The 11126-nt window shown below is 31.1% G+C and overlaps 2 protein-coding genes and 1 long non-coding RNA gene across 6 annotated transcripts in view; 1 reads left to right on the top strand and 2 right to left on the bottom strand.

The window, feature by feature from the left end:
* Nucleotides 1–2306, bottom strand: part of LOC113475626 — a 13342-nt gene extending 11036 nt beyond the window's left edge. Inside the window, exons 1-2 of the long non-coding RNA XR_003397382.1 lie at nucleotides 2224–2306; nucleotides 1760–1883 (exon numbers count right to left, since the gene is read on the bottom strand). This is a non-coding gene — a long non-coding RNA (uncharacterized LOC113475626). The remainder of the gene's footprint in view (nucleotides 1–1759; nucleotides 1884–2223) is intronic.
* The window catches only part of LOC104266575, a 9240-nt gene extending 5310 nt beyond the window's left edge, over nucleotides 1–3930 (top strand). For both annotated transcript variants that reach the window (XM_026840003.1, XM_026840004.1), the window contains 12 exons: nucleotides 1878–2000; nucleotides 2060–2133; nucleotides 2189–2411; nucleotides 2520–2547; nucleotides 2637–2656; nucleotides 2710–2762; nucleotides 2827–2869; nucleotides 2934–2965; nucleotides 3035–3097; nucleotides 3167–3360; nucleotides 3425–3553; nucleotides 3683–3930. In XM_026840003.1, the coding sequence (XP_026695804.1) occupies nucleotides 1878–2000; nucleotides 2060–2133; nucleotides 2189–2411; nucleotides 2520–2547; nucleotides 2637–2656; nucleotides 2710–2762; nucleotides 2827–2869; nucleotides 2934–2965; nucleotides 3035–3097; nucleotides 3167–3360; nucleotides 3425–3553; nucleotides 3683–3830 (1130 nt within the window). In that variant the 3' untranslated portion in view covers nucleotides 3831–3930. The remainder of the gene's footprint in view (nucleotides 1–1877; nucleotides 2001–2059; nucleotides 2134–2188; nucleotides 2412–2519; nucleotides 2548–2636; nucleotides 2657–2709; nucleotides 2763–2826; nucleotides 2870–2933; nucleotides 2966–3034; nucleotides 3098–3166; nucleotides 3361–3424; nucleotides 3554–3682) is intronic.
* A 281-nt stretch (nucleotides 3931–4211) lies between these two features.
* LOC100185655 overlaps nucleotides 4212–11126 on the bottom strand; it is a 7769-nt gene continuing 854 nt past the window's right edge. For 2 of the 3 annotated variants that reach the window (XM_018817025.2, XM_018817024.2), the window contains 16 exons: nucleotides 11032–11126; nucleotides 10282–10333; nucleotides 9218–9583; nucleotides 8767–8946; nucleotides 8023–8349; nucleotides 7640–7837; nucleotides 7106–7239; nucleotides 6620–6752; nucleotides 6195–6320; nucleotides 5929–6011; nucleotides 5412–5640; nucleotides 5034–5087; nucleotides 4910–4968; nucleotides 4710–4779; nucleotides 4456–4502; nucleotides 4212–4375 (listed from right to left, as the gene is read on the bottom strand). The exon at nucleotides 11032–11126 is cut by the window's right edge. In XM_018817025.2, the coding sequence (XP_018672570.1) occupies nucleotides 4298–4375; nucleotides 4456–4502; nucleotides 4710–4779; nucleotides 4910–4968; nucleotides 5034–5087; nucleotides 5412–5640; nucleotides 5929–6011; nucleotides 6195–6320; nucleotides 6620–6752; nucleotides 7106–7239; nucleotides 7640–7837; nucleotides 8023–8349; nucleotides 8767–8946; nucleotides 9218–9272 (1773 nt within the window). In that variant the 5' untranslated portion in view covers nucleotides 9273–9583; nucleotides 10282–10333; nucleotides 11032–11126 and the 3' untranslated portion in view covers nucleotides 4212–4297. Of the gene's footprint in view, nucleotides 4376–4455; nucleotides 4503–4709; nucleotides 4780–4909; nucleotides 4969–5033; nucleotides 5088–5411; nucleotides 5641–5928; nucleotides 6012–6194; nucleotides 6321–6619; nucleotides 6753–7105; nucleotides 7240–7639; nucleotides 7838–8022; nucleotides 8350–8766; nucleotides 8947–9217; nucleotides 9584–10281; nucleotides 10334–10680; nucleotides 10766–11031 lie in introns of all 3 variants that reach the window. The other variant, XM_026840002.1, reaches the window with a different exon arrangement.

Raw genomic sequence — 11126 nt, 5'->3', positions numbered from 1 at the left:
ATTTTTTTTAAGTAGTTTTTCTATCAAGACTCCATTAGGTATTAATTCAACAAATATGTTGTACCCTACATTTAAATTTTATTTTCTCTATTGAACTAATTATGTCATAAAATGCCAATTTCTGTAATTTAGTGCTTATTACCACACAACAAAGTAAGATATAAATACAGTTTTGTAAAAACTAAAATATATGGTTTTGTGTTTCGTGGAAGTGTTATAGATGGATTGGGAAAGATGGGACACCTCTTTATTCTTTGTTCTCGTCCCATTTGATACTAAACAACAAACTTTAAAAAAAAATTAAAACTAGATCCTCATGACTCCCATACACCGTTGTTAATTGTTTATAACATGATCAAGGGTATTTGAAAATTATTTCCTAAAAGTGTCCCACCTTACCCCGTACCATGTATAATAACATAAGATAAAATACATTATAAATTCTAACTTACATCTAGGGATGCACATTATAGAATAATTAGGTATTCTAGGATATCCTAGAATACTTTAATTCGAATCTAGAATTCCGAATCTAGAATTTCGAATCTTTTTATATTTATAGGAAAAAAAAATTTTAACCACAAAAGTCAGTTTATTGACCCTTTCATAACAGCCTTGTTGGATCTTGAGTTGTAAAATGATCAGAAATTGTACTATTGGGTAGTTTTTGCGTCATGAAACGTATAGCAGGCTATGAAAAGACGTTACGAAACGTTTACTCTCGAAAGTCCCACAAACACGAAAATATTTTTTTTCAAAATCAATAACTTTCAAAAATTGTTAATATAGTATATGAGATGACGTGTAATGACGTCATTAAATAGAATACCGAATCCCGTAAATAGATTCGAATACAAAAGGATTCGAATCTCATGGATTCGAAATTCTGTAATGTGCATCCCTACTTGTAAGTAAAGTTGTCCTTACTTAACATTTATAAAATACTATGAGTGAGAATGTTACTTGTAAGTTTTAATACTATGTGCATGACAATATAAATGATTATTGTTTGGTGTTTCTACTCAGATGCTCCACAAAATGTCACCATGGAGATTGTATCTGCTTCACCGCATATACTTAAGGTGACAAGTGGGTATACGATAAGAAGTGACCACTCGCTATCAACTATCTGCAGAAGCAATTCAAACCCACAATATACCTATCAAATAATGTACTGCCTTACTGATATAGCTAACTGCATAAATGGACAAACATACACTGGTGTCAATCCAAACACCACTTTTTTCCTGTTCTGTGTCGCCAAGAATACAATTGGTCAGGCAAAAAGCGAGAAATATTTGATTTCTGTTGTGCCTGAAGCACGTAAGTAATGTGCAATTACATTTTTATAATACACCCAGATATTACTTTTTACATAAAAATTAAACATTGCAAAAAAACTGTAAAAACAGAAACTTAAACACAAAAATAAAACCATGTTAGCTGGTTTTAGAACAATTAAGTCATTACTTAAATTATATATCGAAGTGAGAACATATGTGACCTAAATTAAAGTAATACCAAATTAACAAAGGCTTGTATTTTCAGGAACTGTAAAGTTTCATCATTCTGGGAGTCACAGTATTCAAAATAATTTTGTCCAACCACCAATACATGAAAGTGTTTCTATCTTATGCAATATTGAATATCAGCAACAACTTAATACTACTTTTACATGGAAACTTCCTAATAATACTTTAAGAACACAACCCATGTTATATCTAGCCTCTGTGTCAAAAGAGGATACTGGTATATATACCTGTATGACGGATGATGCCTTTGGAAGGTACAGCTCACAAATCCATATCGATGTGCTATGTAAGTTGGCTTTTGTTAAACACTGTACAGTATCATCGTAACTTTTTCTTATCTAACAGATCCACCTGAAACAAGAAACACAAGTATTATATGTCATTGGGCTATTGGTAATCCAGAAGAATGTATTGTAGAGTTCACTTCAAATCCTAAAGCAGATTCTTTTATACTTAAAATGGGAAATGGTAAGTACAATATGAGAATACAGAAACAAGGCCCTAAAAGTAAAATCTACTTTTTGCAGTTGTTATTACAAGTGGGGTCTCTTTAACTGCACAGCAACATAAAACACAGAAGTTCATATATCGGAAAACAAAAGTAACAATATGAAATTACATTTTGAAATCTTCTTTAATTTCAGCTCTCATTTTAGGTTTCTGAAACAGACTTTGGAATCTACCAACTTACCCTAACTTCAAACATATTCCCACACAATGCTTTCGTAATGAACATTACTATTGCTTCTCTATATACCAAAGCAGAAGAGATTGACCCAGGTTATGTAACAATCATTATTGCTTTAGGTTCAATCACTGCAGTGATTATCATATCGTTGGCTCTTGTTTATTATCGGAAGAAAACCAGAACTGCAAAAGGTAAATTGCTGTGTAGCCTACTGTATATTCCCGCAGTTTAGCTTCAAGTAAACAACATGCAAAATTACCAACTTAACTATTGGACTCTAACCAATTAATTTAATTTAGTTACAGAATCAACATCTGCACCATATAGGTAAGAAATGTATTAAGCATTAAACAAATATATTACAAGCTCATCCAATATCTAACAATTCTTTATTTTTATTTACAAAACAACAAAAGAATTTATGCAACAATCGCTGGTAAGTAACTAATGTTGAAATAATTATATTGTATCTAATTCTTACTATCTTAGAGGAACATAGGAATACTGTTACCACCAATGGTATTACACATGTTTACGAAACGGTAAGACCATTATATGTACAAGTAATTTGTGCATTTTATTTTAACCAGTCTTTAACTACTTTAGACACCAGCATCTCTCTATACCTTTGCTGAAACAAGCGATAAAAGTAAGATACAATTTAACTCACTTTCTTATCAAAATAGATTTACAAATACAACTTACATTTACAGCTCAAACAAGCTTAGAAAGCAGCAACAAGAATGTAAGTAGCAAAGATAAATCAACATTACAGCTTACAAATTACCATCAAAACAATTTATTTTATCATTAGAACAAAGACAGTCAAGATTATGAAATCCCAATTCGAAGAGCAAGTCTTGATGGAAGAATTGAGGTATATATATATAAAGACCTTATGCTACTGTTTTGTTGTAGCTTTCTATGCTAATATACATATGAATAGAACAAAGATAATGCTGGTTATGAAATCCCAATTCGAAGTGCAAGTACTGACGGAAGAATTCAGGTATATATATATAAAGAGTTATGTTACTGTTTTGTTGTAGCTTTCTATGCTAATATACATATAAACAGAACAAAGATAACGCTGGTTACGAAATCCCAATTCGAAGTGCAAGTACTGACGGAAGAATTGAGGTATGTATAAAAAGTTATGTTACTGTTTTGTTGTAGCTTTCTATGCTAATATACTTTTGATTAGAACAAAGATAACGCTGGTTACGAAATCCCAATTCGAAGTGCAAGTACTGATCATTGCGGATATGAGATACCTATACAAAGAATTAAGCCTGACAACGATGGATATGAACTCCCAATTTCACCAAAACAGGTATACAAGTAAACTAAACTGAAGTATTTCTATGTGGCATAAAGGTGGGGTAGCATGATACAAAAAAAGTCTTGCTATCTAATTAATAAGGCATACTATCAGCAGCCATAACCATACAATATATTTCAGAACAAACCTGGCACAAGTGGATATACAACAATGCATAGAGCCTATGAAGTTATTCGATTATCCTACAAGAAGAATCTACGTTTTAGTAGAAAACAACCATAAAATATTAAAAAATGAAAGTGACCAGATCTCTTGTAAATCACTGTAAAAGATTTCTTGTAAATTTTACTGTTTTATAAAACCGCAGCTTGCTGGGTATTCAAAATTAACAACTTAACTACAATCTGTAGACGGCGTATACGCACAAATAAATGTGGACATGCGCCTTTGCAAAAGTTTTATATTTTAATACCGATTGCCTTTGAAAAGATAACCTTTCGCGATAAATTTATTCAATTATTCTGTTTATTTAAATGGGTCTACGGCCGGCCGCATGTTACTAAACAAAGATATTTTCAAAACAAACTTAAAACGTGGATTTCGAAAATGGCGCGTTTTTTCTCACTTATAAAGATCCCATTTTATATCTTAATTGGGGAGCCCAGTAAGACGAAATTCAGAAAAATAAACAAGAATAGTAATATTATTTATTTTTCGTATTTTAATAAAAACAAATTCTTAAATATAATTTCTGTATAAATAATTATATTATAAACAAAAAACTTGTAATGAAACTTAATTAAATTGTTCATATGTTGGTTGTTTTGTTTTCAAAGGTTGTTCATACTCAGTGTTGGTTGGTGCCTTTGTTGCCTGCAATAAAACATTACAGTTATTAAGATGAATTCTGTCAATGAAAATGGTACAGATAGCACAAACTGTTAAAAACATACACTGTGTTCTGGTTGCATCAAGGAGAATTCAGTGTAGCCATCCTCTTCTGAAAAAACATTAATATAAATATCATAAAACAGGACATCCAAGTTAAAAAGACTGTCTTGTCGGCCACACAAGGATAAATAGGTTAAACTCATTCAGATTATAATGCATACAAATACATGGACTTTACTGTTGAATATGTTTATAATTACTCCCTTTTAAAATGCACAAATGTTGTATTATAATTTATTGTTGACAAATAACATACTTGTAGTTACTTCGACGTTGTCTTTAAAGTTTTCATATTCTGTTTGGTCATTATTTAACTTTGAGTTACCCTGTTAAAAAACATTTGTTTGTTTTTATTAATATATAATGTTATTGTTTATGAAACGCTTGTACCCTGCATACAGAATATCAAACTAAGTCTAGCCAAGAAAAAATTATAAAATAAATTTAGTCATTTACCATGTGTGTACTTTCAACATTGCTTTTCGCAGTTGGGGAAATTTCTAAATATGCATCTTCTGTAATACAAAAAACATTGGTTTGAAATTACACACATTGGTTTATCCATACAATAATACAATACCTAGTCTCACAGTATCCACAGTTTCAACTTTCTTTCTTTTATTTGTTCCACTCCCTGCAAATAAGACATCTAGTTAAAAAACTTATTTACATTTTAACTGTTAATGTTTTTATCTTCAGCATGCAGTACAACTACCCTTAATTGGTATGGGTTTATTTTTATTATGGGTTAATGGAAATGTTTTTATTTGTAACTTTTCTTCAAGCAGGTTTAACCCAAAGTGTATTTTTAATTTAAACAACTGTTATTTTGTTGCTAATAGTAATTCTCTCTACTAACTGCGTTATTTAAATTATTCTTATTGTATTAAAAGAAATAAAAAAATAGTTATGGTAGGCTATGTAATATTTGAAAATAAAAATTGTTGAATTATCAAACCTTTTAATTTCCTGTGTAAGATATAAAATCGAATTCCAATTGCTGCCGCCGCCAACACTATAAAACCACCGGCCACACTTAATCCGACAACCTCGCCGATATTGGTAGAACTTTCATGAACCGGTGGTTTGTCTTTTAAGATTGTTATGATCACAGTTAGTGTGATACCTTTTGAAAATTTTGAGCTCGTAATTTTAACTTTATAGGTGCCAGCATCATTCTCGGTGACCTATTGGATAGAACTGGTTATTCAGTATGTGTAGTAAGGTGGAAGAAGATAGGACACATTTTCATTATATTTCCTCTTCCCATTTAGTAGTAAATAAAGAACATTTAAAGAATTACAAAACGGCATCCTTCAAACTTCCATAGACTGTAATTGTTTAAAACAAGATCAGGATATATATGTGCTAAAGGTGTCCCATCTTCCCCACCCTAATATGAAAAGTTAAAGAAAATGTAAAGCAGATGCAACATATAAATAGTTTAAATAACATTAATTTTTGATTAAAATTACATTTGCTGATTTAAGAGAACCCTGGTGTTTTCCTTTTTCTCCACCCACTATTAAAACTGAAGGCAATTCCGTCTGTGTGTTTCCTAGAAAGCCATATAAATATAACTTGAATTAAATTTTTACAAACCTATCATACAACTTATACACATGATATATTGACACACTGCATATTAACTGACAAGTTATAATATTTGTGTGTTATACCATATAAGTTATACGCACATCATGTGGTTGATTTTAAAATACACACAAACTATAGAGCTTACCATTATTTGAAATTACTACGAGATCAGCCAATGGATTTGAGGCAAATTCAAATCTACACACTCCAGTTTGACCAATCTGCCAACTACATCTGTATTCAGTGGTTGCATTAATATACTGAGGAGCATCTGTTAAAATGGAAAGGTTGTTATCACACCAGTTTTGTATTAATACACGCATGATTATTTCAAAATAGTACAACAAAGATTTCTTCTTCAAGCACAGTTTAAAATAATTTACTCGCAAAGAGTATATGAAACATAAAAATGTTGTAATGACTGGTGTTGCACTACCCTGCAGTTTTATTCAAAACTTTATTTATTCATTTATTTGCTTCCCCATTCATAGCATTTATTAAAGCCATTAAAACCTAACAAATCATAAACAATAACTCCAAGCATACAAAGTAAGTTATTATTTTACTCACACTGTACTTTCAGTAAATAGTTGGGAGATCTTCCACTTTTATTAAAATACAAAGTATATGGAGTAATTGTAGAGCACGATATTGGCGTCAAATTATCAGAAGCTTTCAGGTTGGTCAATGTCAGTTGGGATCCCTGATAAAGTTTGTTATAAGGTAATGTGACAAAACTAATTATTGTAATTAATAATAAAAATTGTCATTTTGTTTTAAATGTCATTTTGTTAAAAACATTTTGTTTTAAAATTTAATATGTCAACCAACATATAGTAATTTGGGGGAAGGTGGAACACCTTTCATTCTATTTTCTCGACCCATTTAGTAGTAAACAAAGAACATTCAAAGAAGTAAAAAACCATATCCTCTCAACTCCCATAGACCGTTGTTAATTGTTTAAAACACGATATGGATATTTCAATAATATGACCTATAGTCTTATCTTACCCCACAACACTATATACTATGAAAACATATAGTTGTTTTCATTACCTTTGCAAGTTTATAGATTGTATTTCCAACATGAAAGTATGTTGTATTTGCCAAACTTGAAATATAATTGCAATTTATATTCAAACTTTCTCCCTCGGAAACAGTTCGTATTTTCTGCAGAGTTGGAATTGTTTCTGTAAACCATTAGTTCATTAGAGTGGATTGGTAAACTAAGAAAACACATAAGAATGATACATATTATGTATTCTACCAAACTCTTCATATAAACCTAAAGTTGTTTTAAAGTTTATAAACCATAAAGCACACATTTATATAAATTTAACTAAAATAAATCCTACGAATCTGACTTCGACCTGGTGCTCATACAGTTGGATGATTCTTGTGTAAAAAATGCAGTACAGAGCTGGTGCTACGTAAACATAACAGACACAATCATAGCCAATTGTATTCATATACTCATGTGCAGAAAGTGTGGTATTTCAAAAACTATAATTACTACTACTATGTTTTAACCATTTATAATTATTTATGGCCAACAAAAATTCGTTATAAATTAGTTTAGTAATTCATTACCTGGTTCACAAAATAAGCCGTTGTATGATTTCCACTGAGCATTTACAAGGCATTTTGTCTCAGCCTTGTGACCACTGATATATTCCCAGTTTGAATTGAAGAGCCAGGAATTACCAGGGCAATAAAAGGAACCATTCGAAAGGTAGCTGGATGAATTAAAAGTCACAGAAATGCCATTTTCAGTCACATTTTTGCACTCTAAAGAGAAAAACACTATGTTAAAACAATTTGCTTTTCAGTGTGTATAACTGTAATGTAATATTTATTAATTATGCAAATACATATGATCTACTTTGCATAAAACATAAAATGTCAGATTTATTTATTACCAATGCCAAGTTTCAAATACAAAAAAAGGAAATTCTTTTTAAAGTATTACTAACCTTGTAAATCAACAGTTAACTGTGCATCACGTTTCCCAGTACATCTGAGGGTAACATTTTGATCCATCCACAGCGGTGTTCGAAATGACAAGGTAGTTTTAATGTTGGTGCCATAAGTTTCACAAGTGACTTCAGATGTGGAGTCCGAAAGTGGAGAGCATTTGAAAACTGATGTATAAAATGATCTTCCAGTAAAACTTCCATTGTATATCCAATAACAAGTTGGGACGCCTGTTATGGGGAATGTTGCAGATATATCAAGCCAATGTAGACCAATTGCTCTGACAACTTTCCCACCACTCTCAACAGAAAGATCAATTCCCCCTTCTAGATTGTAGTAAAACCAGTTTAATGTTTTGTAATTTTCTAAAGTAGTGTAAAAATCTAAAAGTAATTTTACATAGACAACTACAAGTAGAACGTTCAAACTTAAAAAAACACCACACAAAGTGTTATAAAACTCTTGCTTTTCAACACAAATCTGTAATAATGACATCACACAGGTACATCCTTCTCAAATAACACAATATTTAACACAATTGAATTTAAATTGAATGTAGGCATTTTAATATGTTTTTCGATTTAAATGTTTAAAGTATTTGAATATAAAAGTTTCAAAAAAACATTTCCACTTCATAAAGTGGCTACTCATCACAATATAAATGTTACAAATAAATGTTGTGTAAGCCATGGTTCAATATGACCAAACAAGCCCAAATACCCAGAAAGAGAAAGCATACGTACCACGAATGCATGTTAGTGAGCCATTCCAAGATCTATACTCATTACACATAGTTATATTGGTGTTAGCCAACCAACCCTCAGCACAAGTAAGGAGTGCCGAACACCCATACCCACATGCTGTTTGATGACTATACTTTGTTTGGATCACACCATTAAACAATGAAACATAGGTGTAACAATCTATGTAAGAAATGCATTAGTTACTAGATAGGCACAAATGTATTATGTATACCACTATACTGCATTTATTGTTTAAATGAATAAAAGCCTATACTTGTGTACAAGGTATCTAATCATAATAACATAAACAATATGTTTCCGTACACTTGTTACCCAAATTATTTTTACGGGGCTTTTCCTGTGGCTAGACATAAATATAATTAAAAAACATGAACTTTCAACAAGAGTTAAAACTAAATTTTATTTTTTAATTAAAATATTGCATACTTACACTGAACCCATAATCGCTTAAAAAGACAATTTGAGCTAAAGCCAACAGGCCTCATCCACAAATACGCTGCAAACAAAGATACTGGTAACTTGACTTTCGTGAAGAATGTTGTGTGATAACAAGTGGCATTGGTACTAACACAACTGGCCCCAAACTCTGCAGAGTTTGTTGACACGCTACATGCGTTCCTTGAAATATTACTCTTTAAAATGGACAAATTCACAACAGCAATAACAGTGTAATTTCGATATAACAATGTCCAACTATATTTCGTGTTTTTCGGACAAAAGTAAATTGTGTAAAGGTTTCCGACGTAATCCACTGACCAATATGAAGTGCCAGGAGAAGTTGTTAATGTTCCACAACCTGTTAAACATTGTGTTGTTTGAATTTTCTTAATTTACTTATCTACTTTTTTATTAACATTAACATTTTATTGTAGCGGTTGTAGCAATGTTGAATCTAAGATCGTTTTAATTAAAATGATTAGACTTCACTCTTTTGTATGCCAAAACAACAACGGTAAAAAAAGGGCAATTGAGAGAGTTTGGTAAAAGAAGAAGGTAGTGTCTGTAATTACGCAATGGCGATAGGCAAACAACACGTGACAGTAATTACGCAATACCGAATGTTAAGTTTTAGTCGCTACAGTATATAAATATATATATATGCTATATGATATATATAAATATAGTCGCTACAGTATATAAATATATAAGTGTATACAGGTAATAAAATATGTATATACACGCTTATTGATAAAAAAGAAAGAAATATTGTTTTGGATAAAAGGCGTGACCGTTACACCCTACAGACGATATATGTTTTATTACTTGTGCGAGTTAACTAAAAAACAGCCTAAAGGCTTTAGCAATTTAATTTAAGGATACATCATTGCCTAATATTCTTAAACTGACTAGACTTGTGTAAACTTTATTTAACTTTTAAAAAAATAAGGTATATATATATGTTAAAAAGTATGTTTCACAGAATACTTATACGTTATACACCAGAATACCCAACACACCAATGGATATAAACACACCAACACAGGATATATATACCTTCGCATTTCTGTAATCCAGCAAAGCACAAAGCAATTCCAACCCAGAAAACCTGCACACAAAAAGAAGTCATTGCAACAGCAAACACATATACAATAATGGTAATCAACATCTACTGTTAGCTAACAAACAACTTTATAATTATGATGATTCATGAAAGTTTTCTCACAGATTATTTCATCACATTAATCACTGTTTAATATAAACAACAAGGAGAACAAATAGCAATAGCAGCGTGACACTGCCACCCACATACGGAGGGGCAGAGAGTCGCTGCCTCCTGTTTTTAAAGCGTTTTCATTAAAAATTATAAAGAAACAGCTTACACACAATGCCCCATATTTATTTTGCAATTTGCATATTATTAAATATTAAAAATGGATGTAATAGTTTTATTACTTTGATCGGATGACCATTTGATTGTTGCTTCTAAAAATAGGTGCTGTGTGTTTAGATGCCTACGTCATGGATGGTTTATCCAAGTCTTTTAAAATATATAATGTAGTAAAAATATATATATAGGTTTTTATGTTATAAATGGTTTCTTAAAAGCAAAAACATAAATACAACAAGAACTTTTAAACTCTGACTTTGACGTTGTGTAAACTATAAAAAGCCATCATTGTTGATTCGTACAACAAAGCGTTGGTGTGATTGTTAAAGCGTAGTAAGCCATTGGCGTTATGCAAATATTTACTACTGGTAACTTTACTTTCTTATATTGAAGGGGAATACCCTAAGGGTACTGACTTGTGTTTGAAGTTCAAAGTCGAAGTTTGTATGAATATCTTTTGTTTCGTCTCCGTTATCCAATTATTATAAAAGCTGACATTGAAGAACCTTAA

The sequence above is a fragment of the Ciona intestinalis genome, unplaced genomic scaffold (assembly GCF_000224145.3).
Source record: "Ciona intestinalis unplaced genomic scaffold, KH HT001094.1, whole genome shotgun sequence".
Lineage (NCBI taxonomy): Eukaryota > Metazoa > Chordata > Ascidiacea > Phlebobranchia > Cionidae > Ciona > Ciona intestinalis.
The sequence above is the reverse complement of the archived record's forward strand: the minus strand, read 5'-3'. Positions and strand labels throughout refer to the sequence as shown.